Here is a 26866-nt window from a genome sequence, read left to right as displayed (position 1 = left end):
CTGGGTGCCGGGCCCCTGATGAACAAGACAGGTGCATTCCTGGCTCCACGGAGCTCATAGCCCATGACTTCCATGTACAGGTGCAGCGGGCAGGTGAGCCCCTGGCCTCCCCACCCCCAGGCTGATGACTTCTCCCTCTTCTGAATCCAGAAGACCCATGGTCCATCTTTGTCTGTACTGGGTCCATCTCCCCACTGGACTGGGCCCCTTGAGGGCAGGTTCATTTTGCAAGTGACCACAGGCTCTGGAATCAGGTAGAGTTGGGTACAAATCCTGATTATGGCTACTTATCACCTGGAATGATCCTAACCCAGGGAGTTAGAATGCTTGTGTGAAGCTCTCAGCCCATCCTGCTATACGCTAGGTACCCAGGATAGAGCAGCTCTTCTTCTCATTCCTGCAAGTTGCTGCTGTGGCCTCCCGTGTGGCCTCCGGTCCACGTGGGCCTGGCTTAGAGCCAAATCAGACTGCCTTGGGGTGGGCTCCTTGTGACCACTCTCATCCCCCCAGGGCAGGGGTCTCTGCTAGCTGCTGGCTGGGCATAAAGTCTGTCCTCACCCCCACCCCTGCCCTCCAGAGCTCTAGGTAAATGGAGGGTCTCAGGTTCCAGCCTCAGGGAAAGGAGATACCCCATCCAGGTTCTGTTTCCACCCATTGTTGTCCGAAGCATTATCTTTCTTCCAAGGCCGCTGCCTCCCCACTCAGGTTCCTCGGCGCAGCCCGCAGCAGCCCCTCTCACCCTTGTCTGGGCAGAGAAGGGAGAGACATTTGCTATCTTGTCTTCTATCTCATTTTTCAGCCATGCATCTGTCCCACAAGGCGGGCAAAACAGGGAGTATCTCCCCATTTTACAAAAGGAGAACCTGAGGCCCAGAGAGGTTGAGTGGCCTGCCCAAGGTCACAGAGCTTGTTCATACCTCAGTGAGGACCGTAGACCCATTCTCATGACTCCTAGGCCCATGCGCTTTGTACCTCCCTGAGCGGGTTCCCGAAAGCTCTGGGCACAGTAATGTGAGAAAACAGACTTTCTGAAAAGCCAAGAGATTTTCAGAAGTTTAGCAAGGGACCGATGAGATTCTTTTTGCAAGCTTGTTCTAGAACCACAGATGGGCTGTTTCTTCCAGGGACCAGCAAGGAAGTTTAGGACTTGTCCACCCCAGTCTGGGGAGACAGGTGTAATGCCGGCAGTTTCAGGCTCTCTCTGGGGGGCGAGCTGACACAGGCCCCTGGGCCCTCCTTGACAAGGGATGGAGGGCTGCTTCCCCTGCTTGGCAGGAGTGCCCTGCTGGCCAGTGGCAGCCAGACTTCTGGCCACTTCTCAGAGGGAGGAGTGGTGGCAGGGAGCATGGGAAGACCCCCAAACAAGGCCTTGCAAGGATGTTGGGGGGTCAGGCCCAGGAGCAGCTTCCTGCTGCTGCATCCGGAGTGGATTTAGAATCTAGGTGAAGTGTGGACTTAGAGCCCTGGCTTTGCTACTTCCAGCCCCTGGGAAGATACACCCTCTCTGAGCCTGAGCCTCACCATTGGCTGGTTGCTGTGGAGACAGCACAGAAGCAGTGCTGCTTCCGGAAGCTGCCGCCATGATTGTCAGATGGGGTTTCCCCAGGGAAGTGATGGACAAGTCCCTGCAGTGTTGGGGGAGGAGGATGCTGAGCTTTGCCAGTCACTCAGCATCCTGGGCCCCCATTCCATGAACTGCCAGTGGGTTCCCCACAGTGATGACCAGAAACTTCCCAGTCAGCTCCTGGGTGGGTGGGACTTTCCCCAGTGAGGACCCCTTTTCCCCATCTTGGGGCTACTCTCTGACTCTGGCTATGTGTTTTGCCTATTACTCCCTGGCTTGGGCCCCTCCCCAATCTCTCCCTATGGATCCAGAGGCTCCCCCATGCCCGAGTTCCTGCATGGAACTTCAAGCACCATTGACCCCATCTTCCCCTCTGGGGTAGCCTAGCCTTGCACACGGGAGGTGCTCAGAATGTGGCCCCGTGCTTTACTTGGGGCTGGTAGGAACCGAGTATTCACTTGCCCCATGTTGGGCAGCACTGGGGAGAGGAAGGACATGGTGATTAACTTTGAATGTCATGTATACCTGTGGCTCAGGTGTCCCAGGGTGCGGTTCATGGAAAGGGGTGGCAGCGCCCTTTCAAGGGGCATCAGGTTGCTCACCAGCTGAGGCCTGGACAGACAAGTCCCTGGGGAGACTTGACAGGAAACAGGGAATCAGATGCTCTGCCTGGAAGATTGGGGGCAGAGACCCAGGGAGGCAGGACTGTGAGGGATTGAGTCAGGCTGCCTGTGTCTCCATTCAACCAACCCCTCCTCTCAGGGCCCTGACTGATAAAACGGGGAGAGGAAGGAAGCCTAGGTTGCATAGTGGGGCAAGTCCGAGGCCAAGATGCTGGCATAGTAAGTAGCCATGGTCCACTGTCACCATCACCTTTCATTTTGTTCATCATTTGACAAAGAGACCTCATACCTATCATCAGTCCCATTTGACAGATGAGTCACAGAGGCTTAGAAACAATCTGAAAGTCACACAGCCAGGAGGGGAGACATCTAGAACAGAACTGTTCTTGGGGAGGGCACAGCCTGCTGGCTGTGATGGTCGACGGTTACTCTTGAGCACAGGAGAGAAGGTCAAAGTCTTGCTTCTCTGTGCTTGCAGCTCTGGGGCTACAGACATAGCCACACTGTGTGGGATGGGCCCAATGTGAGGAGGAGGCAGAGGTTCTGGGTGGCCCCTAAGCCTGGTGGCTGCTCAGCTAAGTACCAGGTTCAGAGGAGACAGTCAGCCCTGAGGCCCTTCCCAACCCAGCTGAGCCAAAGAGAAGAAGCAAAGCCCAAGAAAGAAGGGGTAAGCTATTCTGGGGGTCACAGCAGAGCTCCTGTTTCATGCCAGGATGGTAACTTAGGACCGCTGGTTCTCACCCCAAAGTCAACCTCGGGGAAACTCTAGAAGCAAGAGGGAAATACGGATTCTAGGAAGTAACAAACAAATAGACAAACAACTTTGAGAAACAAGAGACCAAAGCCTCTTTGAGCTGATCTGTGTTGGGGGAGGATGGAGGCTGCCCAGGGGAGGCCGAGGAGTGGGCTTGGCAGTGGGACAACGGGTGGGAGAAAATCTTCGTGAGTTCTGCTTTTACTGACCCCTGCCCTTGCTTTGGGTTAATCCTTGCCTTCTCCTTTACTGATAAAATGGTGGCAAGAACCCTAGTGGAATGAGGATTGAAAAAAATAGGTGTTCATGGACTTCTCAGTGCAACCTCAAAACTAGTTACTTAAAAATCTAGCCTGCTTTCTGTCCACCGTGTTTCTCCTTAAAGGCTTAGAGATGAGACCTTGCCTGTTTTTATGGTGACTGGGCCCCCCTCGGTGCTCACGCCTGCCCTTCCACCCTTAGGGCCTGACCCAGCTCACCTCTGATGCTTCCCCAGTACCTGTCAGCAGACAGCATAGCTGATACCAGGGGCACTTGAACTGGCCAAAGGAAACACATACTTGGAGAGACATTTCTTTTTTTTTTTTTTTAAAGCTTTTTATTTATTTATTTGACAGACAGATCATAAGCAGGCAGAGAGGCAGGCAGAGAGAGAGAGGAGGAAGCAGGCTCCCCACTGAGCAGAAAGCCCGATGCGGGGCTCGATCCCAGGACTCTGGGATCATGACCTGAGCCGAAGGCAGAGGCTTTAACCCACTGAGCCACCCAGGTGCCCCTGGAGAGACATTTCTTATAAAGGCAAGACAAGACGCTGAACAGTATATACCAACAGGGGCAGAATTATTAGACCAAATGGATCATAAAGGCATTTATTAGCGATATAAAACAAGAACAAGGAATGTTAAGAAAAAAAAGAATAAGTTAGTAAATTGGAAGATCATTTTGAAGAACTCTCTCAGAAAACAGCAGGAAAGGACCAATAGACAAAAAAATTTAAAAAACAAAGAAATAACAGCTGGAGGTAGAAGTAGCAGCATCTGATAACATGGGGTACAGAGACAAGAACAACATGAAAACTGAATGGAAGGAATATTTGAAAAAAATAATAGAGAGAGAATTTTCTATAATAAATGAAAGATGAAAAGCCTTGGATTTGAAAAGCACTCACAAAATAGAGCAAAACAGGAGAGATAAGACACCCCACAGTTAGACACATTATCATAAAATTTGAGAATATCAAAGATAAAGGAATTATACTTTTCTTTCCCAGGGAGGAAGAAATGATCCCACGCAAAAGTACAAGAACCGGATGGCCATCAGACTTCTCAACAGCAACAAGCACTGATATTTTGAAGTAAAGGGAAGAACTTTGAGCCTCGAATTTTATATCTAGTGAAAGTCTCATTCAAATTTGAAGAAATAAGAAACTGTTCTCAGATTTATAAGGCTTTAGAAGGTTGGCTACACATAGACCCAAACTGAAACTACTTTTAGAGAAAATACTCAAATAAGAAGAAAAAAAAGCCAAGAGATACTTCAAGAGATAGGAGAAGTAAAGGTGATCAGATATCTTGGTGAAGACCACTGTTGTCCTCAAAAAGAAAAAGAAGGCTAGGACAAATAAAAGAAAAGGAGAACACACATTCATAAGAACCTAGAATGAAAATTGTGTAACCTAGACAGTGTGGGCTGAGGTAGGGAAATCAAAGAGGACTAGGAGAGTATTACAATACTTGTCATGAAAGGGAACTATAATTACTGGTTTGTTTTCCAGCTATCAACAGGGATCCCTAAACGTGACCAAGGAAGGGTGACTACCTTGAAAACACAAATAGAATGTATAACTTTTCACCTAACAAAAGAAAACCTGATCTATCCCATGGAAAGCTGGAAAGGAGAAAAGAAAACAAACAAACAAAAAGGACAGTAAGTGGAAAATATAAAATAGGGTGGTGATAGAAATAAAAATCAAAATACCAATTATAATAGGTGTAAATGGATAAAATAATCAAAGCACAGAGACTCTCAGGCTGGGAGAGAAAAAAATTTTTTTTTAAGATTTTTGTTTATTTATTTGACAGAGAGAGATCACAAGTAGGCAGAGAGGCAGGCAGAGAGAGAGAGAGAGGAGGAAGCAGGCTCCCCGCTGAACAGAGAGCCCGATGTGGGGCTCGATCCCAGGACCCTGGGATCATGACCTGAGCCGAAGGCAGAGGCTTTAACCCACTGAGCCACCCAGGCGCCCCTGGGAGAGAAAATTTAATCTAAGAATATATGTCCTAGGGATGCTTGGGTGGGGGGCTCAGTGGGTTATGCGTCTGTCTTTGGCACATATCATGATCCCAGGGTCCTGGGATCAAGTCCTGCATTGGGCTCCTTGCTCAAAGGAGGGCCTGCTTCTCCTTCTACCTGCCTCTCCCCCTGCTTGTGCTCTCTCTCTCTCTGACAAATAAATAAATAAAATCTTTAAAAAAAAGAAATGCACACCCTAAAAAGACACGCTTGAATTTAAGAGCACAGAAATACTGAAAATGGAAGCAAGAACAAAGATATACCAAGAAATAAAAGAATGAAAAGAGATACACTAGGCAAACGAACCAAAATTAGCTGACATTGTAATCTTAACATCCAGCAAAATAGAAACTAGTGCAAAAAACATCATAAAAGACAAAGAGGGATATTAAGTTCCAGGAAAAGGAAAAATAGACAAGAAGATACAGCCATCATGAAGCTATAGAACTTACTAAAAATACAGTTTCCAAACACATCAAGCAACAGCTGACAGCCACAGGGAGAAACATGTGAATCAACATTTGTAGAAGTAGATTTTATTGCCATCATTTTTGAAACTGATAGATCAAGCAGAGAGAAATAAGCAGAAAAGGTGAGAAACTGAATAGTATAACTAAGAAGCTGGGAGTTACATTGCACTCCATAGAGAACCCTCCACTGAGCACATTCCTTGGGTAGAGGGGGCATTTATGATCATGAATGGAGGCCATAATCAAGGTCTCCATGAATTCTGAAGGATCGGTATCATACAGATTGGGCACTTTGATCATAATGCAAGAAAACCAGAAATGAAAAAAAGAATAAAGAGCTAACATGTCATACACATTTGGAAACTTAATAACATTCTTATATAACTTGGTTTTAAAAGAAAATCATAAAGGAATATTAAAAATGCTGAAAGGAATATAAAAAATCATAAAGGAATATAAAAAATGATAATGAAAATACTACATATAAATTTTTATAGGATGCAGCTAATACACAGCAAAATTTATATCTTTAAATACATTTATCAAGAAATAAGGAGTTAAAAATAACAGGCTTAGCCTTCAGTTCTGGGGGTTAGGAAAAGAGCCACAGAGCAAAATAAAATAAACAGGGAGAAGGGAAATAATTAAGAAAAAGGCAGAAATCAATGAAATGGTGAACAATGGAAGAGATGAATGAAGCCAAAAGCTGGTTCTTTACAGAGATTAATAAGATAAACAGATCTTTAGCAAGACTAAGAAAAACAGAGCAAAGCTAAAAATAAATGCAGTATGGAATAAAATGGAGGAAATAACTACAGGCACACACACACACACACACACACACACACACACAAAACCATTCTAAAAACAATTTTAAAACTTTACAATCAAATAGATGCTAATAAATTTGAAAACCTAGATGAAATATAAAAATATAAAAATCCAAAACTGGTGTAAGAAGACACAGAGAAATTGAAAAGGGGGTTGAAGAGGCCCCTCCCCCAAACCATCCAGACTTAGATGCCTCTACATGTGGTTCTTCCAAAAGGTGAGGGAAGAGGAAGTCTCTATTTTATGCATGTTGTTCCAGAAAATTTTATGCATTATCAAATGATGAAAATTTTACAAATGTAGCTTCAAAAATGCTGCATAGAAATATTTGGCAGTTGAATATAATAGTGTATTAAAGTATTTAACATTATGGAATATACTAAGGGAGCAAAGTTATAATTGCCTCAATAGATGCAGAAGAAACTTGAACCTTTTCAAGTAAAAACTCTTAGCAGACAAGTTAGGCAAGGTTAAATAGTAAGATCCTATAACAGCAGGTATATATGATGACAAAATTTTAGACGCACTCATTCCTTTTAATACTAGAGGCACAGAAAGGGTGCCTACTAATCACCATTACTGTCCAACATAGAACTAGGGATCATGATCAATGTTCTGTGGAAAGATAAGGAAGTAAGGGGATAGGACTGATAGGCTAGGACTGATAGGAAAGAGATCAAACCTCTTTTTGTAGATGAGATGATCACCTACATTAGAAACAGAACGAACTATGAAAACAAGTAAGAGACTTCAACAAGTTTGTCAGGTAACAGGGGGACTTCTAAAGGAAAACAAAGCATTTCTCTAGGTCAACAATAATCAACTAAAAAATGTAGTAAAAGCAAGACACCATTCATGATAACAATAAAACCAGAAAGCATCCAGAAAATAATCAAGATTGGGGCATCTTGGTGCCTCAGGTGGTTAAGCATCCAACTCTTGGTTTTGGCGCAGGTCCTGATCTCATGGGTTGTGTGATAGAGCCCTGCGTCAGACTCCCTGCTCAGTGGGAGTCTGCTTGGATATTCTCTCTCTCTGCCCCTAACCACCCCATTAAATAAATAAATAAATAAATCTTTTTTTTTAAAAAAGAGAAGAAAATCATCAAGATCATATGACTTCTTTGCAGTAAACGTAAGAGTATTAGTAAATGATGATAGATAAATTGAATAGATGCTTTATTATTATAAAAAAATTGACATCTTCCTCAATTAATTTTTTAAATCCAATGGAACTTAATCAAAATTCCAGTTGGTTTTTGGAAGGACCTGATGAACTTATTTAAAAATTGTCTGGAAGAATAAAGGTCCACAAATAATTCACCCTCAAAAAAAGAAGAGGAAACAGAGGGAATTTGCCTCATCAGGTACTAAGACATACAAAAATGCCATATTAATGAGTACAGTGTGGTAAAGTTCAAGAACAGACAAACAGATTAAAGGGATGGGATAGAAAGCTAAGACATAGACCCTAAATGGTGAGAAGGTGATTGATTGTGTAGCAAATTGGTGTTAGGAAAAGCGTTTTCTCATATGGAGAAAAATAAAACTGTACCCCTCTCTAAAACCACATACAAGGTAAAAGAAAAAAAAATACAATTATGAAATCAGAAAATGTAGGGAAATGTACCTGTAACCTAGAAGAGTGTAAAGAGGTCTTCAACAAAACTTGAAAACACACCAGGATTAAGGACTCCTAGTCAGTGAGGGGACAAAGTTCATAAATAGATGGCAGATGGAGAGAAATTTCAGTCTCTAAATCCAAACAAGGGGTCGATATCTCAGACATATAAAAAGTTACTGCAAATCAATAAGAAAAAGACAGCCACACCCACAGGAAAAAAGGGCAAAGAATATGAACAGGCAATTTACAAAAAAGGAAACTTTAAGTGTATTATTGAAAGGACAATGAAACACCACTGTTAGTCTCAGAAAGCTAAATACAGAAGGTGCAGATAAGGATTGAGAACCAGGGATCTGTATGCATTGCTGGTGGGAGTGTAGACCAGGGCAGTGCTGAGGAAGCTTAAGTGGATGCAAATCCCGTGAGCCAGCAATTTCAGGTTCTGGGGAATATTCCAGAGAAATGTTCACAGAAGTCCAAAGGCGACATGTGTAAGAATATTCAGTGCCTTTCTGATGGTTGGGGGTGGTTAGAGGCAAGCTGGAGTTTCTTCTCTGGAGGAGTAAGTAGGTAAAGGATACGCAGGATGACCAACTCTTTCGAGTAAGATGAGGATTTTTCCTATTTTATCCCTTCTGGTCTGTGTCCCAAGAACCCCCTCAGTCCCAGACAAACCAGGATTGCTGAACGCCCTCATACACGTTGGCTGTGCCCATAGACCATAAACAGGGGCAAATGATTTACTCAATCCTCTGAACCGGAGGTTCAAGGAAAATAGCTTTTTGGGGAGACACAGTGGGATAGGTAGCCTGATCGCTCTTAGATTGACGAGGGTGATGTCTCTATGAGACTGGCTTTCTGGAAGCCCAGGTGGGCTTAGCCTGAGCCCTCCATGTGCCCAGAGAACTAGGGAGAGAAGCCCCTCTTGGAGTGAGGCCGGGCCCTCAGCCAGGGCTCACTTGCAGGCCTCTGACATCTGTAGGCCCTTTCTCTGGAGAACAAAAGTTCCCCAGAGGGCAGCAAGCCATGGACTGGGACCACACTGCCCTTCTGTGGGTCAGTCACTCTGCCCTGGGCTCTCCTGGCCAGGACTTGGGAGGGGGGTCCCCCAAGGGTGTCCTACCTCATCGAAGTCAGCCACGTCCTCATAGTTCTCCAGCACCCGGGAGTAGAAGGCTTGCCCTGGTTGGGGACAGAAGAAGCTGGGGTCAGACCTCTCCTCCTGGTAGTCACCAGGACAGCACTCAGATTCACAGAGCACTCGTCACCAACCAGGGGCTCCGAGTCATGTGCTGTGCTCTCCGGGCTGAGGCAAGTGCCCACACCATCTTCTCCACCCGCCTCAGGAGCACTGTGGTGTAGGCAGATCAAAGGCCACTAGCTCCACCTTACCCATAGGGACACTAAAGTAAGAAGGGACAGTCTGGTCAGAGGCAGACATGAGAGGAGAACCCAGGACTCTTTTCTCCACCTTGTTGCTCTCTTGGTGGCTTTCTTGGCCTCCTTTTGCTGTCTCCTCAGCTCCACTGGCTTCCCCTGGCCTGCAGCTGCCCTGAGCAGAAGGCTGGTCCCCCGGGCGGTGGGCGCCCTGCCAGCTGGCCGCCCCCCTCTGTGACTCTGTCTGCAGCCAGGCTCAGGAGCTCATACCCAAGCCAGGCCCGGCCACAACCAGGACCCTCTCGCCCCGGAAGCCACGGGCCTTCCCCACCATCCCTTGCCCCAGAACTCTCTCATTCATTTTTCTGTCGGCCTCCGAGAGGAAAGCCTCAGGTGCTTTCTCCCACATGTCACCCCTCCTTCCCCCACTAGCACGGGTACTACCGAGTGTGATATGGACACACATTTTCCCACCGGCCCACATCCATACACCGCCTGCCTGGGCAGAAACCAAGCTGCCCGCTCTTCAAGCCCATCCAGTGAGGACCAGCCCCTCTGCTAGAAGAACCATAACCAGGAGGGACGGAGGACAGGGTTGGGGGACATGGGGCGGGCAGTGACTATGATGCATGGGTCACCTCAGTTTACTTGAGAAACATTTGCTGGAGCCTACAATGGACCAGGCTACCTCCTGGAGCCTCAGGATAAAAGGATGGGTACAAAGCCCAGGACCTCTGCCCACAGGGAGCTGAGGGTCGAGTAGGAGCTCGGGTTGCCTGTTCAATACCATACAATCCATACCCGGAGATACCATGTTGTGTGAGATAGAGAAGTGATGCAGGGAAGGAAGGATAAACATTGCTTTTGGGGGGATTTGTTGTTTTTTTGGTGTTTGTGGGGTGGAAGCATGTGGGAAGGACTTGTCATCTCTGCAAGGAGAAACCCAGAGATAGGGAGCATTAAAAAGAAATATTATTTAGGATTAATTTATTTTTGTCTCTCAATTGTAGACCAAAGGGAGGGGGGTAAAAAAAGGGTAGTATGTTTAATAGAATCCTGTATACAACTGCCCCACCCCCAAATCCCAAACCAAATTTTTCTATCTGTGAAGAGACAAAGATCTCCAACCACTAGAAATGATTACCTCTGGCTAGGGGGAGCAGGAAGAGATTGGAAGCGGCATGTTAGCCTTTGACTGTATACGCTTAAATTTGGCATTTTTTTCCATGACCGTGCTTTGCTTTTGTCATGGAAAGAAAAATGCTTTGAAATTCCCACCGACATAAACCAGTGGTCCGTGTCATTAAAGGACTATCTCAAGGATGAATTCAGCCCCATTCCGAGGCTGAGTTGGGCTTGTCACTGATGGGCAAGTTGGGGACCCAGGAGAGAACTTGACAGCAGAATGGACATGGGAGGGGTGCACACACTGACCCGGCATGGCCAGCGCCAGGCCAGGCAGCGGGGTTGGAGCGAGCCCCCTCTGACCCCGCACTGCGATGGGGCTCGGTCCCCTGGGAGCCACTTCCGTTCCCTGGACTTGGTTCCCTCGCTCACATGAGAAAAGGGGTTGATCCAGAGATCTCCAGGGCCTGCCTGGGCTTCCGAACTTGAGAGCAAGTATGTAGCTACCTCCTGATAAGGAGGAGGCCAGGGGTTTGCTGTCAGAGACAGGGGGAGGTCTGCGGAAGGGTGTGTGTGTGTGTGTGTGTGTGTGTGTGTGTGTGTGTGTGTGTAGGAATAGCATGTTGGGGGAGAGGCTGTGTCTCAGATAATCAGGAAGAATCTATAAAACAGAACTAGATACACAGAAAATAGATGTGTGAACGAGACAGATGGGAAACAAAGACTCTCTAGCACCAGCCAGGGACAAAACAAAACTGAAAAACCGGGAAGAAAAATCTCACCCACTAACCCCAGGGCAGCCAGGGGAGGACAGGAAAGCATGAATGATGGTGCCTGAGCTGTTTGCAATTTTCCCCACAGGTAATACACAATATATACGGGGACTCAGGAGAGCACCGGGGCTTCCCTGAGGACCTGGTGCTCTGAATCACCAAAGGTCTCTTCATCCTTGAAGATGGTAATGAACCTGGATATTTTTGTGTTCAAGGCTTTCCCGGAGTGAACACCCAGCAGCCCAGCCAAGGCAGAGGCAGTGAGGCACCGTCCAACCAGGTGCAGGAAGCCACCCAGGCGCAAACCCGTCCCTGGGTGCGGATTTCCTACAGCCTTGATAGAGAGGACATAAAATGCAGTGAAATGAGCGACTGCAGAATTTCTGCATCGGGGCTCTGTTCCGAAGTGCAGTAAAACCTCATTGCCTCGGGCTCTGGGGATTTAGATGTGGTGAATATTGTCAAATGGGATGAGCTAAATTTTACCTCTAGATATTAAAAAAAAAAGATTTGCGAAGCTGAATCAAATCAATTGTACAGAAACAGAATGTCCTCAAGCGTTTTTGAAAAGCCGCATTTTAGGGGAAAATTCTGCAAACAGTGGCAGGGATCATTCTGGTGGTCCTTTGTATGCCTTAGGACAGAGGCAGAGGACCTCTGTCATCCCTGGCAACTTATCAATGAGGATTCCTAACCCCATCTCTCCTCTCAAGTTCATTTCCACTTACCATCTTCTCCACTCAACATGGGTTGTATTGACATTTCTGCTCCCTCTTAAATGGCTTTCAGACAAAACCATTTGAAACCCCAATATCCAATCACCTTCCTTGCCATGGAGAAGATTGAGAATGAGGCTTGAGGGAAAGAAAATAGCCTGCTCCTTGCAGCAGGGAGGCTTTGTGGATAGAGTGAGAGATGGGGAAAATTGAATGGCACCCCCTTCCTTCAGAGGCAGCTGCTCGTAGGATAGCCGAGCTGTTGGGTTTGGAGTAAACTCCTCCTTCTGTCAATAAATGAAGTTTGGAGAGTAGACTCTGAGCTCACAACTGTAAGAAGTTCTGTGACATTGGATACACCCAGATGGAGGGACTCAGGTTCCAAATCTTCACAGAAGTATCTATCTGGTATGCCGTTTGCTATTTAAAATATCCCTCCCTCTGCTACCCTCCTAGATGAAGGGGAGCCCAAATCTTGTCTCATTTGCAGGATGGAGTGCTAGTCTTTCACGTGATATGACTTTAGGGTATCAAGTGCCCCATCGGAACCAAATAGCCCCGTCTTCCTGACAGTTGACCATGTTAGAACCAGACCTTGGGAAAAGGCAGGTGTGTGGGAACTGGCCTGTTAGCGGGTGTGCCTTCATCCATTCCCACATGCAAGGGGGTCTTCTGCTCCTGCTGTGTCAGCGTGGAGGGGACAGGGGTTCTACAAGAGATTTTGTCGTGGGACGCTGACTGAAGACGCTTATTACAATCCAGAAAGGGGTTAGGTCAGACATGTAAAAGACTACTGTACAAGGCAAAATTTGATCATTCGCAGGCAACAGAGTGTGAATAAAATGAGTACACAGGAGAAGGAGAAATGACCTCAGCTTAGCAGATCAAGGAAGACACGGCAGAGGCAGGGGAATGGACACTGGGGAGATGGGAGTGACAGGGACATCTGGGCAGAGTGGACCATGTGAGCAAGTGTTTGTGAGTGTGAGCTGAGAATGGAGCCTTGAAGGAGCAGGACACAGGACAGGCAAGTTCTGATGGTAAAGGGGAAAATGAAAAAGTTCTCCCTTCAGGGAGCAGCCCATTGAAGGTAGATCTGAGAAGGGAGTCCTGGGTTTCTGAAAGGACACAGGGTGGGCTGCTGGGCCATCTATAGGAGAAAAGGGATGTCCCGAGGACAAGCTTCAGGGACCTCAGGTCCTGGACCCGCATCTGGAGTTGGCTCTCCCACCCCTCAGGGTCTCAGAGCCATCATCTCTAACCCGGAGCAATTACCCTGGACCAGCCCACATCTTGGAACCAGGAACTGAAAGAGAGTGAAGTGTCAAGTCCCTTGCAAGCACGGGGGAACACAGGAGAGTGTGGTAAGGCGCTTGGACCAGACCGCCAGAGTTCAAACCCCAGCTCTACACTTGCTAGCCATGTGCCCTTGAAGAAGTTAACCTCTCTTTGTTAGTTTCCTCATCCATAAAACGGAGCAAATCGTAGTGCTTGTACACCTGGGACATAATTCATCACCCAATTAAAAAAGGGCTATTATTCCATTAAAGGGTCCTATTCTTGCTTTTGACATTTAAGTTACGTCTCAAATATAAAAATGGTCTTCTCTACTGTGAATCACATTGTGTTAGCTTATTTTTAGTAGTATATAATCAGAAACGATTTTCTTCCTCATCTACATATTTTTCAAGTTTTAGGTATTTTAGGTGTGATTAGCTCTTTTTTTAACGAGGTAAAATTTACATTCACAGACCTTAAGTGCACAACTCAGTGGGTTTTGATAACTGAGCATATATCTGTGTAATCATCGTATAATCGGGATTTAGGACATCTCCATTTTCTTAAAATGGTGCCTCACCCACTCTCCAGTCAGTCTCTACCCCTTATAAGCAACCACTGTTCTGATTTCTATCACCAAAGATTAGTTTTGCCTGTTTTAAACTTTACATAAATGGTGTTGTATGGAATGTACTTTCTTGTGTCTGCCTTCTTTTGGTCCATGTAATATTTTCGTAATTCGCCCATGTTGTTGCACAGTTCAGTAATTCACTTAATTTTTATTGTTGAGTAATATTCTGTGTATAAATATTTTTTGTTTCAGGGTTAAGTATGATGTTAGCCCAATGTCTTTTGTAGTTGTTCTTTATGAGATCGAGGAAGATTCCCCCTTTACCCGTTTTGCTGAGCGTTCTTACCACAAATAGGTATTGGATTTTGTCAAAAGCTTTTCTGTATCTGTTGGTGGTTTTTCTCTTGTAGTGTATTAATATGGTGAAATACTTTGATTAATTTCCTAATTTTAAACTAACCTTGCATTCCTGGGATTAAATTTACTTGTCATAATGTGTTATCCCTTTCATGGCTTGTAACTCAACTAATATCTTGTTAAAGATTTTTATTTCTTTGTTCGTGAGGGATTTGGCTCTAATATTCTTTTTGTATAAGCTCTTTATCAGGGTTTGGTATTATAAAATGAGTTATAAAGTGTTCCTTCTTCTGTTTTTCTAAAATTTTGGGTAATACTAATATTATTTCTTCCTTAAATATTTTCTAGAAATATTTATTTCTAAATATTTCTAAATAAATATTTCTGAATAAATATTTCACCCATGAAGCTATGGAGACCTAAAGTTTTCTTGATGGGAAAGCAGTTTACCATCATTATGATCATCATTTTTACTTTGAATTTCATGTCTTCGATAGATCCTAGACTCTTCAGATCTCCCATTTCTTTTTGTATCAGTTTGGTAAAGTGTTTTTCAAGGGATTTGTCTGCTTCATCTGAGTTGTAGAAACTTAGTGAGATACGGTTATTCATGGTATTTTCTTATTTTCTTTTTAATGAAATGATATCCCTTTGTCCATTCCTGATATTGGTAATTTGCATTTTCTCACTTTTTTTTTTTCTTGGTCATTCTTGCTATAGTTTATCTATATTTTAATTTTTTTTGAAAGAGTCCACTTTCAGCTTTGTTGGCTTTCTTTTTTTTTTTAAATTTTTTATTTATTTGACAGAGAGAGAGATCATAGGTAGGCAGAGAGGCAGGCAGAGAGAGAGAGGAGGAAGCAGGCTCCCCGCTGAGCAGAGAGCCCGATGTAGGGGTCGATCTCAGGACCCTGAGATCATGACCTGAGCCGAAGGCAGAGACCTAACCCACTGAGCCACCCAGGTGCCCCCTTTGTTGGCTTTCTTATTTCTTTTTTTTATTCTCTTGGTTTTAGTATTTTTTGGTTGTATTTATTTCTATTTATTGAAATATAATTCCCAAACCATGTAAGTTACCTGCTTGAAGTGTACAATTCAGTGATTTCGGTACCCTTACAAGGTTGTGCAACCTTTACCACTATCTAATTCCAGAATATTGTATCACCCCAAAAGAAAGCCCACACTCATTAGCGGACATTCCCCATTGTCCCAGACCCTGGCAACAAATTGTCTACTTTCTATCTCCATGGGTTGGTTTGTTCTAGGCACTTTGTATAAATGGATTCATATTATACATGGTCTTTTGTGTCTGGCTTATTCAGTTAGCATGATGTTTTTAAGACTTAGGTTTAATTTGATCTTCTTTTAGTAGCTCCTTAGGGCAGAAACCTAGATCATTGTTTTTAGACTTCTTTCTTTCCTGCCATAGGTATGTAGAACTCTAAATGTTGACCTGTCGTATTTTCATTATCATTCAGCTGGAAACGATGTATAATTTCTCTTTTGTTTACTTCGCTGACCACAGGTTATTTAGAAGGATATTGTTTAATTTCCAAATATTTGGAGCTTTTTAAGATCTCGTATTGTTACTAATTTCTAAGTGAATTCCGGTGGGGTCAGAGAACATACTTTGGAGGATGTCAGTCATCTGAAATATATTGAGACATGTTTAACCTTCCATCATACGCTCTATCTTGATGACTAGTCCATATGCATTTGAGAAGAATGTGTATCTTTCAGTTTGGAGTGAAATGTCCTTGAAATTTCAAGGACATTGATTAGGTCAAGGCAATTGATGGTGGTGTCACGTGTTCTATATCCCTAACAATTTTCTCATCTAGTTGTTTTGTAATTATCTCCCGTAATAACACTTTCCCCCAGTGATGTTCCTTCAATACTGTGCTCTCTGAAAATGACCAGGGACTCACAGAGCCAGACTTGGGTTATGCAGAGTCCCTGGACCTCCCAAAGGGAAGGTTGCCCCTTCTCTTTTCACCATTTCTCAGCCAGATGGAGGATCCATCTACTTCAAACCCTTTACTGTCCACAGATCTCATTCAAATATAATTTCCACCTTCACTCATTTATCTCTCCGTTCCCTGTCCTGCCAACATGCCAGCACGCACAGTAGAAACTCAGCTTATGCCAGGGATTCATCCTCGAGACAGGGGATGGGGCAAGGATTATAAACCCCGTCTCTCTGGCTCAGCTTAAACCTATACTTCCTTCTTAGGGCTCACTCAAACTCTGACTTTGCTAGGTAACTAACTGTTGGCCCCAGTTCTTATTTTTCAGACCCAGGCACAGGCAGAGAGAACGTGGTGTTTCCCCTCGAGCCTAGGACAGTGCCCGCTACACACTCATCAACTGCCAGGTCTCAGGTGATCCCATTACTGTGACAGATTAGAGGAACCTGTGGTCCTAGTGATCCACAAGCTGTACAGAGTCCCTGCTCTAAGCCAGGCGCTGGGCATATAATAAGGCATGGTGGGAAAGTGATTTTTTACATTCTTAACGGGGTTAAAAAATGTTAAAACTATAGTCCTGATTTTATCTTAAACCTTAGCTTGGGGCACAGGGGCGGAAGCCAGGGAGTGGAACTTTCAACTAAGCCCTTCTGCTTTGAATAAATAAATAAATAAATAAGTAGGAACAAAGACTGTTGAGCCACTGTCTCGAGGGTGGATCAGTCCAGGCAGGAAGAAGACAAGGGCTTTAGGTAGAACTGATCACATGGTATTCTCTGTCTCCGGAGACCCTTCTGGAACTGTCAGTGCAAGGAGCAGTCACTGCCTGGTGCTGCCAGGATGGGGGCTGCAGAGTGGCTCCTACCCTCACTGCCTCTGTTCCCGCTGCACCTTGGGCCCTGCTCCTTCAGGCATCATCTCTACCCGGGGCTGCTCTGTGCCAGGCACTATGGGGGTCCTGCTGCCCGCCCTGGAGGAGCCTGCTTTGTGGCTCCAGGTGTTTCCACACCATCGTCTCATGGCTGGCAGAATTCGGGGCATCAGCAGGAATCCCAAGGAGGATCAAGCAAGGCTCTGCCCACACCCCACCACCCCCCGCAAATCCCCTAGTCCATGGAGTCCCTGAGAGTCGCAGTCTGTTCCAATCCAGTCTCTAGAAGTCTGCAGCAGGTGCCTGAGATGCACAGCCAAATCCTTATACTGACAGAGCACTCTACAGCGTGTAGAGCCATTCACATATATTGCCTTTTCCACTGGACCCCAAAGCAGCCCTCTAAGGACTCAGGCATATCTCACCTTCTCCTAGACCTTCATGTGTCCCCTGGACTTCCAAACCACGGGGCTCCAACCACCTCCCTGGGCACTCACTGTACCGAGCCAGATCTCTGGCATCCTGGGGGACATTTTCACTAGAATGACCAACAGACAAGTCTGTCCTTTCTGTGCCCCCACCCCCAAACCTGCTCTTCCTCGCATGGCACGCTCCCCTCCTCCAACAGCGGCCTCACCACCCATCCAGGTACCCCAGCACGAAATCCAGAGACACTCTGGTCCTGCCCTCTTGCTCACTATCAACTCCAGACTCACTACCCCCTCTCTGAACCGATGTCATCTCTTCTGTCCAAACCCACAGCTTCCCCGTTAAGACACAGTCCTCTGCCTGTACGGCTGCCCCAGCTTCCTCCCTAGGCTCCTGGTCTGGGGTCCTGACATCCAGAGTGTCCTTTCCAAAACCAGACGTCCCCTGCCCATTCTCCTACTAAAAGCATCAGACTCCTATTCACTTAAAAAGCAGAAGTTCAAACCCTCTGTGTTTGGGCCCCGCATCCCCTCCAGGGCACGCCCACCCCATCCCCAGCAAGCACTCCCTGCTCCCTAAACCCTTGATTCAGCTCCATGCCATTACATCTGTACTGATGTTAGCCCTTCTGCCTGGAATGAGGCCATTTGTAGGTTTTGTCCCAGCTAAGAAGTCACCTTAATATCAGCCCATCCCCCATGCCCCTGCAGAAAAATCTCTTCCCTGGTCCCACGTACCGCCCAGCTTCATCTATTGGCTTCAGGGCGGCTGCCTTTGGCCAACACCAGTGCTGCTGGTTTGCTCCCACCTCCCTTCCCAAGGGCTCTTCTGCCATCTTTAACGAGCAAGTCCTGATGCGTCCTCTCGGGGCGGCTTCCAGACCTCCTGGTCGGCGTGGGCTTCCCTTGCCTCATGCTGCCTTGCACCTGCACCTCCCTTTCCAGAATATTCTTCATGCTGCTCGTGGTGACTGGGGCAATGACTGGCTTCCCCTTGAGGGCAAGGACCATGTCTTTTAAATTTATTGCTGTCACACCAATGCCTAAAATAACACTTGAGGGCACATGGCTGGCCCTCACTGAATATTATGATCTGGATGAATGAAAGGAGTGAATGAATGAATCCTTGGTTCACAAAGCACATGAAAATGTAGCTTTTAATGACCAGGAAAAAAATTATGACATCGATGAGACAAGCAGAAATTTTATCACTGACTGAATATTTGGTAGTATGAAGGGGTTATTTTTTAGGAGTGATGTAATATGTGGGTTTAAAAAAAAATGAGTCGTTGTCTTTTATAGCTTTGTACTGGATATTTTCAGATGAGATGGTATGGCGTTTGGGCTTTGCTTCCAAATAATTTGGGGTATGGGAGGAGGAGGGGAACAAATGGGACAGGACCGGCCAGGAGTTGACGGATGTTAAGACTGCCCTGGGAGAGCTTGGGGGCCAACGCAACACTCTCCCAACTCGTGTATGTCTTTGAGACTTTCCGTCATAGAGAGTTAATAATAAAAAAGGGGTTAGGCCCAGCCATGGGTGTAGGTGGGAGGGCTGTAGCTTTTATGTTATGAGTAAAGGTGGGTGAGACCACCAAGGAAGGCATCGCAATTCAGGGAAATTATTTGCAAGCCTATTCTGGAACACATTTCCAGAAGCATTTTTGCTGAGGGCCTTTGTAGCAGGACACGATTTTACAGTTACTTCCATATCATGAAAACACCCTCATCAGAGCAGGAGAAGCCTGGGGAATTTCCAGTGCACTCTGCCTTCTCTCTGAGTCTGCATTGGCTTGCTCTGGGTGGGAGGGGGGACATTTACCACCTGGGAATTTGGACAGAGAAGATCTGTCCCCAGCCTCGCTCCCAGAGGGTGAGGGGTCTGTGTGTGCTGGGTACAGTGGAGGAGGTGGGAGGCACAGCAGACGCACAGAGCTGGGTTCACAGGCAGTGTGGATGGCAGAGTCTGTCCTAAGGGTCCCTCCTTTCTTCCCCTTCCATGGGGGCAATGCCCACGCCCTTGTGGGGGGTGACACCTAGCCCACAAGCTCTCAGAGAGGAGATGTGGTGCAGGACCAAGGATGGCAGGGAAGCCTCGAGATAGAGGTCCTATTTCTCATTAAGAGGGAGAGCTCCTCCTTTTTAATAGGGAAAAGAAATCTAATTTGGAATCCGGGTGGTTCCCACAGCCATGAGTGGGGACATCTTGTCCCCCGTGTCGAGGTCGGGACCCCACCTCCTCCCAGCACTCTCTCACCTGACCCCATGGGTTCTGGCTCATCTCCCTCACTGCCCCCCCATCCCACCTCAACTTCCCTGCAGACTCTGCTCCAGCCCAACCTGGGGCTTCCTAGTTAGGGCACTCAACTGGGATTTCCCTCCTCTGGCCTCTGGTCCCGTCAGCCCTCACCCAGAATGGCCTGGCCTCCCACAGCAGCCCTCCCTCAACCTTCCTTCTGCGTCTCCACCTGTTTAAGAAGGAAGCTGCCACCCCTTGAACAGGCCGCAGTTTACGGCCCAACCCTAAGCACACTTTGGCCCTTCTGAGTCGGACATTTCCCCATTATGTCCCACTCATCTCTGCTCCCCTATCCGATTATGGGACTCTGGTTCGCCTATGAAACCCCACCCTGTACCACGTGTTGTATGCAGCCGTGCTCAGAAAGAGCATGTTCTACGAAGGGCTTGGGCCACACGTGACCCCACTTGCTTCTGCTCCCCGCGTTTCCTAGAGAATGGGGTCAGCTTCCCTCTGGGGTCCCAGAACTGCGGCGGTTTCTAAAATACCAAGTGCCCTAGCTGAGCTGTGGGGGGAGTAAGCACATAGTACTGCAAGGGAGGGGGAAGGCTTCCCAGAGGAGGTGACATATGAGCAGGGCCTTGAAGGATGGACAGAATTAATGCGTGTTCTCAAGATGGAGGGTGGGGGTTGTTCCAGGCAAAAGAAATCAATGTCTCAAGGTCTGGAGAGATACAAGGCTTGTATCTTTGGGAGAATGACAAGAAATTCAGGGTTATGGGAATGCAGTGGGGTGGGCTGGGGAGAGGAGGAGGAGGGAGAAGTCTTTGATAAAGCAGACCTCTACTGCTGGTTTCATCACCAGTTCAAGTGAATTCTTGGAGATCAGACCCAGCCCCCAGACAATGCCCAACTCACATATCCAACCCCGAAACCCGCTATCTTGGCAAGAAAGCTCGGGGAGGGGGAGTACAGAGAGATCACGGGCCTGGCCCCAGACAGCCTGTCCCTACTTCACGGGCAGCCCATGTTCTCTCCCTGCGTTTGGATGGGCTGAGCACTGGACAGAGGCTGGCCTAGGGGAACTTACAGGCTCTCCCACCCTGTGCTCCCTGGTTTTGATTGATGCTGAGAACCAAGTTAGCAGTTGAAAAAGACAAACACTAGGAGAGTCCTGCTTCTCTTTGAGTAGTGACCTGCCATCGAGATGGCTCCTTTCCAGACAGCCCACTCCTGATTCTGGCTGTAGGCCTCTGAGTTTAATGAGGACCACAGTCTCATCTTGTTCACGGGAAGCCCTGGGGCTCTGGACTGTATCTCCTGCAAGCAGGGACTGTGTCTTCACCCCCAGGGTCCCAGCCTGTCCACAAACATCCGCATGTACAGTGAGTGAAGGAATAAGGGCAGGATCAGGTTACGAGTGAAGGCGCAGCCCCCATGGGAACAGGGCTCTCAGGGGCAGTCTGCTCCGGGCCCAGGTTCCTGAGGAACATCTTAGCCGGGGGGGGGGGGGGGGTCCCTACAGAGCAGAGGACAGGCCCGAGTTGCTCGCTCCTGGCACAGGTCAGGAATCCCTCAGATGTGCTCTCCTCTCCCCTGAAGAAGGTGGGCTGGGGAGAAGATGGCTCGGGAGCCAGCAGCTGCCCTCAGGCGCACCAGAAAGGGGTGCCTCGCAGACCTAGCAGTCATCTGAATGCCCTTCCCTCAACCTCCTCCAGTGCCCACTCCTTCACTGAAGCAACCCGGCGACGCGCTTGTTACCCACGTGGCCATTTTAAAGATGAGGACTAGAGAGGGGAAGTGAGAGCCAGAACCCAGTAGGAGCCAGAGCTTCTGACTCCGTATCTAGAACTTTTTCCACTGCAGCCCCTAAGGGTACCTGGGGGGCACAGCACAGAAGGGCAAGCTATGTTTCAACCAGCTCATCCTGTCTGCCTGGGCCACAGCCAGAGGGCCCAACCCACTAGGGCTCCCTGCACCCAACCTGTCCCTGAGCTTCACTCAGGGGACTAAGGGAACCCAGGGCTGTCCTCTCCCTCTGACTATTCATCAGTTTCTGATTCCCCCCTGCAGCTGTTTGCTTGGACAACTGAGGCTGTGTATGCCAGGAGGTGCTGTGGAACATTCTGGAATGGGTTGCTTCCTCTGAATTGTTGTTAATGTTGGGCTTTTGGGGGTGTTTCTGGTTGTCAGGTGCTGGCAGCCACCGAGGAATGGCTGAGACATCTCTGGTTGTTAGAAAGGATGCTTTCTGGAAATCTGTTTGCCATCAGCCCCTTCCTGATGCCCAGCTCCTTCCCCTAGCTCTGTCTGCGGCCACCTGCTGCAGGTGCACCGCTTGGAAGTGGATCTCCTCACTCGGTCCAGAAGGTCCAGTATGCAAACCAGCAAATTCCCGTGTGGTTGGTTGAGGCTAGAGGCCCAGGGATCAAAGGAGATCAGAGGAGAAGGGGGCACATCAGATAGCGTGCTCTGGTTGACCAGGAAGAGAAAAAGGGGCGTGCAGGATCGAGCACCCAGGGAAGGGGGTGAGGTTCTGTGCCCCAGGCCCTGCACTGACGCCACAGGGGTCTCTTTGCCTCCGGGCCCTGGTGTCTCTGCCTGCAAATGCTGTGCTGTTTGTGGAGCCCGGGGACACGTTTCACAGATGAAGGGACACACTCGCTTTTCCTAAAGCCAGCAGGTGGCACACAGATCCAGGGTGCTGCAGACAAAGCCATCCTTGGGCTGGTGTGGGAAGCAACAGGCAGCCTGCCCACCCTCTCCTCCCCAACCTGCTTGCAGGGACGCTGCGATCCCCTGCACCCCTGCCCATTCTGTTCACAACCTGGGCCTCCCGCCAGAGCCCATCCGACTGGGGCGGGGCAAGGTGGGCACGGGGGCTATGGCCCCTGGTCTCACCACTCCCTTGCAACCCGGGTGCGAACGTGCCCCCAGCCTGGGCCCGAGGCTCACTTTGCTCTCTGGTCTGCTGGGCTTCTCTCAGCTCCTCCCCCAGCCCCTATCCTCATCCCCTCTCAGGAAAAACGGCCATGTCTAGTGAGGAGTGCCCTGGCCTTTGGTGAAAGGCTATCAGAGATGTCTCAGCCCAGAGGGCTGGACTGTGGCCAGTCAGAAGCCAGGCGTGTGGGTGGTAAGCACAGGAAAGCCCAGCCTTATTTATTTCTACTTAAAAGCCTTGGGGGTTGCCCACTGTCTTTAGGGTAAAGGCAGCCTTGCATCCTTGGTTCCGCCTCTCTCCTGCCTCAGCTTCTGTGCTTACTCTGGGCTCCAGCTTCATGGATCCTCTATCTACTCCGTTCCACGTTCCAGCTCCTCTCCCAGCCTTCAGCCTCCCGTCCCCGGCACCAGCTCTGCCCTCACCTCCTTACCTTGCTCCTTCCTGCTAGTCCCTTGGGTTTCAGCTGAGGGGCTACCTCCTCCAGGAAGCCTTCCTTGACCACTCTGCCCCAGCCCAAGTCGAGTGCCGCTTCTGTGGCTCGCGTGCTGCCCTTGTCCCCGTCCTCATCATATCAAACACCTGTCCTACTTGTCTGCCCACTGGTCCTTCTGTCCCACTGGAGGTGGGCTCCTCAAGGACAGAGCCTGGGTCATGCTCAGCCCCCAGGCTTGGCACATAGACCATAGTAACTGGCTGCTGGATGCAAGGGAAGGGAGGATAGGAAGAGAATTGATAGAGGGGAGGCCAGTGGGGCGCACAGGATCCCTGCCCACCAATAGATCCACAAGAAGCCAATAGTATCCTCAACCAGAGAGCCCCTGGCTGCCTGGTTTCTGGGGAGCCATGCTACGGCTTTCAGTCTGCAGAGGCCACCACCACCCCGAGCCCAAGGAGATCTTCTGGAGGGAGAGGGAGAGGAGGAATGGGCCCACGGAGGCTCTACGGGGCTGGGCCTCTTCGCTGTGGATCCCCCTGAGCTCGGAGAGGCGGTCTTTACCTCTACTTCCCCAGGACCTCCTGCAGCAGAGAACTCTGCACCCTACCAGGCACACTGCACGTTGGCAAGCACAGGGAGGGACGGACACAGACACAGACAGGGTGACACGGGGGACCCTGACTGTCAGGAAATCACAGTAGCCAGTCAGGCCAGGGGCAGAGGGCTGCCCACGAAAAGCCTCATCGCCCCAACCCTGTTAGAACTTTTCCCATCCATCCTCCCTGCCCTGCCTTATCCCCATCAGCCCAGAGCTAGGGTCCCTCTAAGACAGGGGGTCCCCTACCTCGGAAAGTCACTTTGGCGATCCTGTCGCCCCTGCCCCGCAGCTCCGAGACCGTCTTGAGGTGGACAAACAGAGCCATGCTGGCGTGTAGAGCCTGGACACCGCCGGCGGGCAGGAGCGGCTGGGGAAGGAGTGAGTCTGGCGGAGCTCGACTCACACGCACACGCCTCCCTCCTCTCCCTCTCTGCTCTGCTGCTCTCTCCTCCTGCGCCCCCTCGGATGCTGCCCACAGAGACCCAGGCAACCGAGCCAGAGAGCTGCTCCCTCCAGCGGTTCACAGAGCCTCACAGCCCTGCCAGTGCCCGCCCCTCCAAGTTGTCAGCCCAGTGCGTATTGGTGTGTGTGTGTGTGCGCGTGTGTGTGGTGTGCCCTGCGTGCAGCCCTGGGAATGCAGGCTCAGAGTCGGAGTGGGAATTCATTATTCAGCAGCCGCCAGCTCCTAGATAAAAACCCTGCCTAGCCTCTCCTGGCCCCCTGGGGCTGACGCTCCTGCCTACCTCTCCTCCCCGCTCTGCTGTGCCTTGCTAGGCCAGTGCAGCTGCCAGGAGTGGGCAGAGGGGCTCGCACACGAGTGTGAAGTGTGAGTGCAAGGAGCTCTACCATCTGTGTGCACAGGAAGCTGGCCTGTTGCACTGGTGTTTCGAGGGGATTCATGGCCCCAGTCAAACTGGCCACCGGGGCTGCCGGTGTCCGTGAGGCTCAGGGAACCCGGATGGGTCAGGCCTGGCTGGGTCCCACTGTGCCATGTAGAAATCCCAACCCAAGCCCCCCACCCCCGACGCCCCCTGGAAAATCAGCATCTACCAGACACCATTAAGGCTGTGTCGGGTGGCTGCTGTCAGAAAGGGAGCCCTGAGAAAAAGGAGATGTTACTTCCCCCACCTGCTCTTGGGGACCTTGTACCCCCAGGAGGTGGGGTCCTGACCTCCTGCTTTGGGATCCCTGGATCTGAGAAGAGGGGAGCTCAAGAGCCAGGCTCCGCATGATGGGAACTGCCCCAATGTGAAGGCGTCAGAGGCCAATGTTCTACTAAGGGCGATGCTTAATGCACTAGCCTCACCCCATCCTGGGCGCGGGGATGGAGAAGGCTGGGCCGGTGAGCCTCACTGGAGTAGAACTGTCAAGATTTGTGTCCAATTAGCTGCTGGGTTTGGGGGGCGCAGGGAAGGGATATCCGGCAAAATTTCCAAGGACTGAAAAAGAACGGCCGTCTCTTCCAGCAACATACCCCGGGAGAGGCTTATAATGAAAGGGAGCCCAGGGACCAGGATTCCGGAACCCGGAACCTCTGCAAGGCCATCTACCCCTTCCTCTGGCCGTTTGCTCTGCAGGGAGTGCTCTCACTCCAGACTGCCTTCTGGCCCGGGCTCAGCCCAACTGGTGCCCAATCCTGAAAGTGCCCCTGCACCCACACCTTCACTCAGACCGGGTTGGGGTCCTCATCTGTGCCGCCCCACCCCTCTCATCTCACTGCTTCATTCTCACCACGGGGAGACCCTGGTGCCCTGCATCTTTGCAGTCCCAGAGCCTCGCATGGAATCCTGGGTATAACAGGATACCCATAGAAGGTTGACGGGATAAGGGGAACAGAGCCTAAAAGTTCAAAAAGGGAAGCATCAGATTTTCACGGCACGCTAACAAGAGGTTACTCCCTTTGAATTCTACAGTCCAGTGACCTGCAGGATGTCACAGGAACGTCCTTCTAGATGATTCCTTGTTACATTGCCTTCTTTTTCTTTTTCTGTTTATGTTCTATTTCCTTCTCTCCCTTTCCTTCCTCAGTTCCTGCTCTCCTTTCTCACTTTTATCTAGCCACAATGAAGCAAAGAGTATTTCAGTCTATTGTATTTATTGAATACAAAAGAATATCCACCAAATTTTAAAAACCAGGTAAGTTTAATGTCTCTTCAAAAAAAAAAAAAAAAAACTAGCTTTATTTGTAAGACTTGATAGGAAAAAGAGATCCATCTCCTCCCCAGGCCCTCCGGCGGTTCTCTCCTGTAGGGGGTGAGTGAGTTTCAAGAGGCCTGTGCCTCTTTAGGAAAAAGCCCATGAACTTGTCCTAAACAAAGCATTGAGCTTGGCTGAACCTCAGTTTCTATATTGATAAGTGGTAGTAATTCCACCCCGTCAACACACAGCACCCCTTAGCCAAGCCAGCTGACCCTCGGAAACCTAACCCAGACCTCACCTTTTAATTTCCACTCTACCAACTACTACACGTTTCTGTAACTCTTACTGTAAAATTTATTCGACATATACTAGCTCCTCTTGGTACCAGGTACTGGGGATTCAGGGGTGAATGTGATACGGTACTGGACCCCAAGCAGAAGACTCGCTGGAACACAGACAAGTTGAACACAGGGTCCTGGGTTTGGGGCACCACCAGCTGGGAAGTCATGATGGGGGAGGGAGGGGGCACTTGACCTTGGTGGTAGGTGAGGGGGCACCTTCCTGGAGTACAGCACACCTGAACTGAGAGCTGTTCTTTTGCAACTTTTACAAATGTTTTTCTTATTCTTGCTCCTATTCTGCATGGGGAATTCAGAAACACACAGATCTGACTGCAGTTTGAAGGACTGGTGGAAAGTCTTTCTGCCCGGTCTGCGACCACTCATTTCGGGACAGTTTCTTTTCCTCCCCAGACCTCAGTTCCTCTGCTTCTTGCACTCTTTGGAAGCCCATGGCTCCCCCCCCTGCACCGCCCCCCCCCCTCCGCACCCCCCCACCTCCCAAGACCGCCGTGTACCCCATACCCCCCCCCCGGCCCTCTCGCGCACCCGCGC

The 26866-nt window shown here is 48.9% G+C and overlaps 1 protein-coding gene across 3 annotated transcripts in view; it reads right to left on the bottom strand.

Moving 5' to 3' along the window:
• The window catches only part of LOC111154097 (otoferlin), a 93948-nt gene extending 69789 nt beyond the window's left edge, over positions 1–24159 (bottom strand). For all 3 annotated transcript variants that reach the window (XM_022513479.1, XM_022513478.1, XM_022513480.1), the window contains exons 1-2: positions 24081–24159; positions 9281–9339 (exon numbers count right to left, since the gene is read on the bottom strand). In XM_022513479.1, the coding sequence (XP_022369187.1) occupies positions 9281–9339; positions 24081–24159 (138 nt within the window). The remainder of the gene's footprint in view (positions 1–9280; positions 9340–24080) is intronic.
• Positions 24160–26866: the final 2707 nt, after the last annotated feature.

The sequence above is a fragment of the Enhydra lutris genome, unplaced genomic scaffold, assembly GCF_002288905.1.
Source record: "Enhydra lutris kenyoni isolate GAN:26980312 unplaced genomic scaffold, ASM228890v2 scaffoldscaffold35, whole genome shotgun sequence".
In the NCBI taxonomy this organism is placed as follows: domain Eukaryota; kingdom Metazoa; phylum Chordata; class Mammalia; order Carnivora; family Mustelidae; genus Enhydra; species Enhydra lutris.
This window is presented reverse-complemented; position numbering and strand designations above follow the sequence as displayed.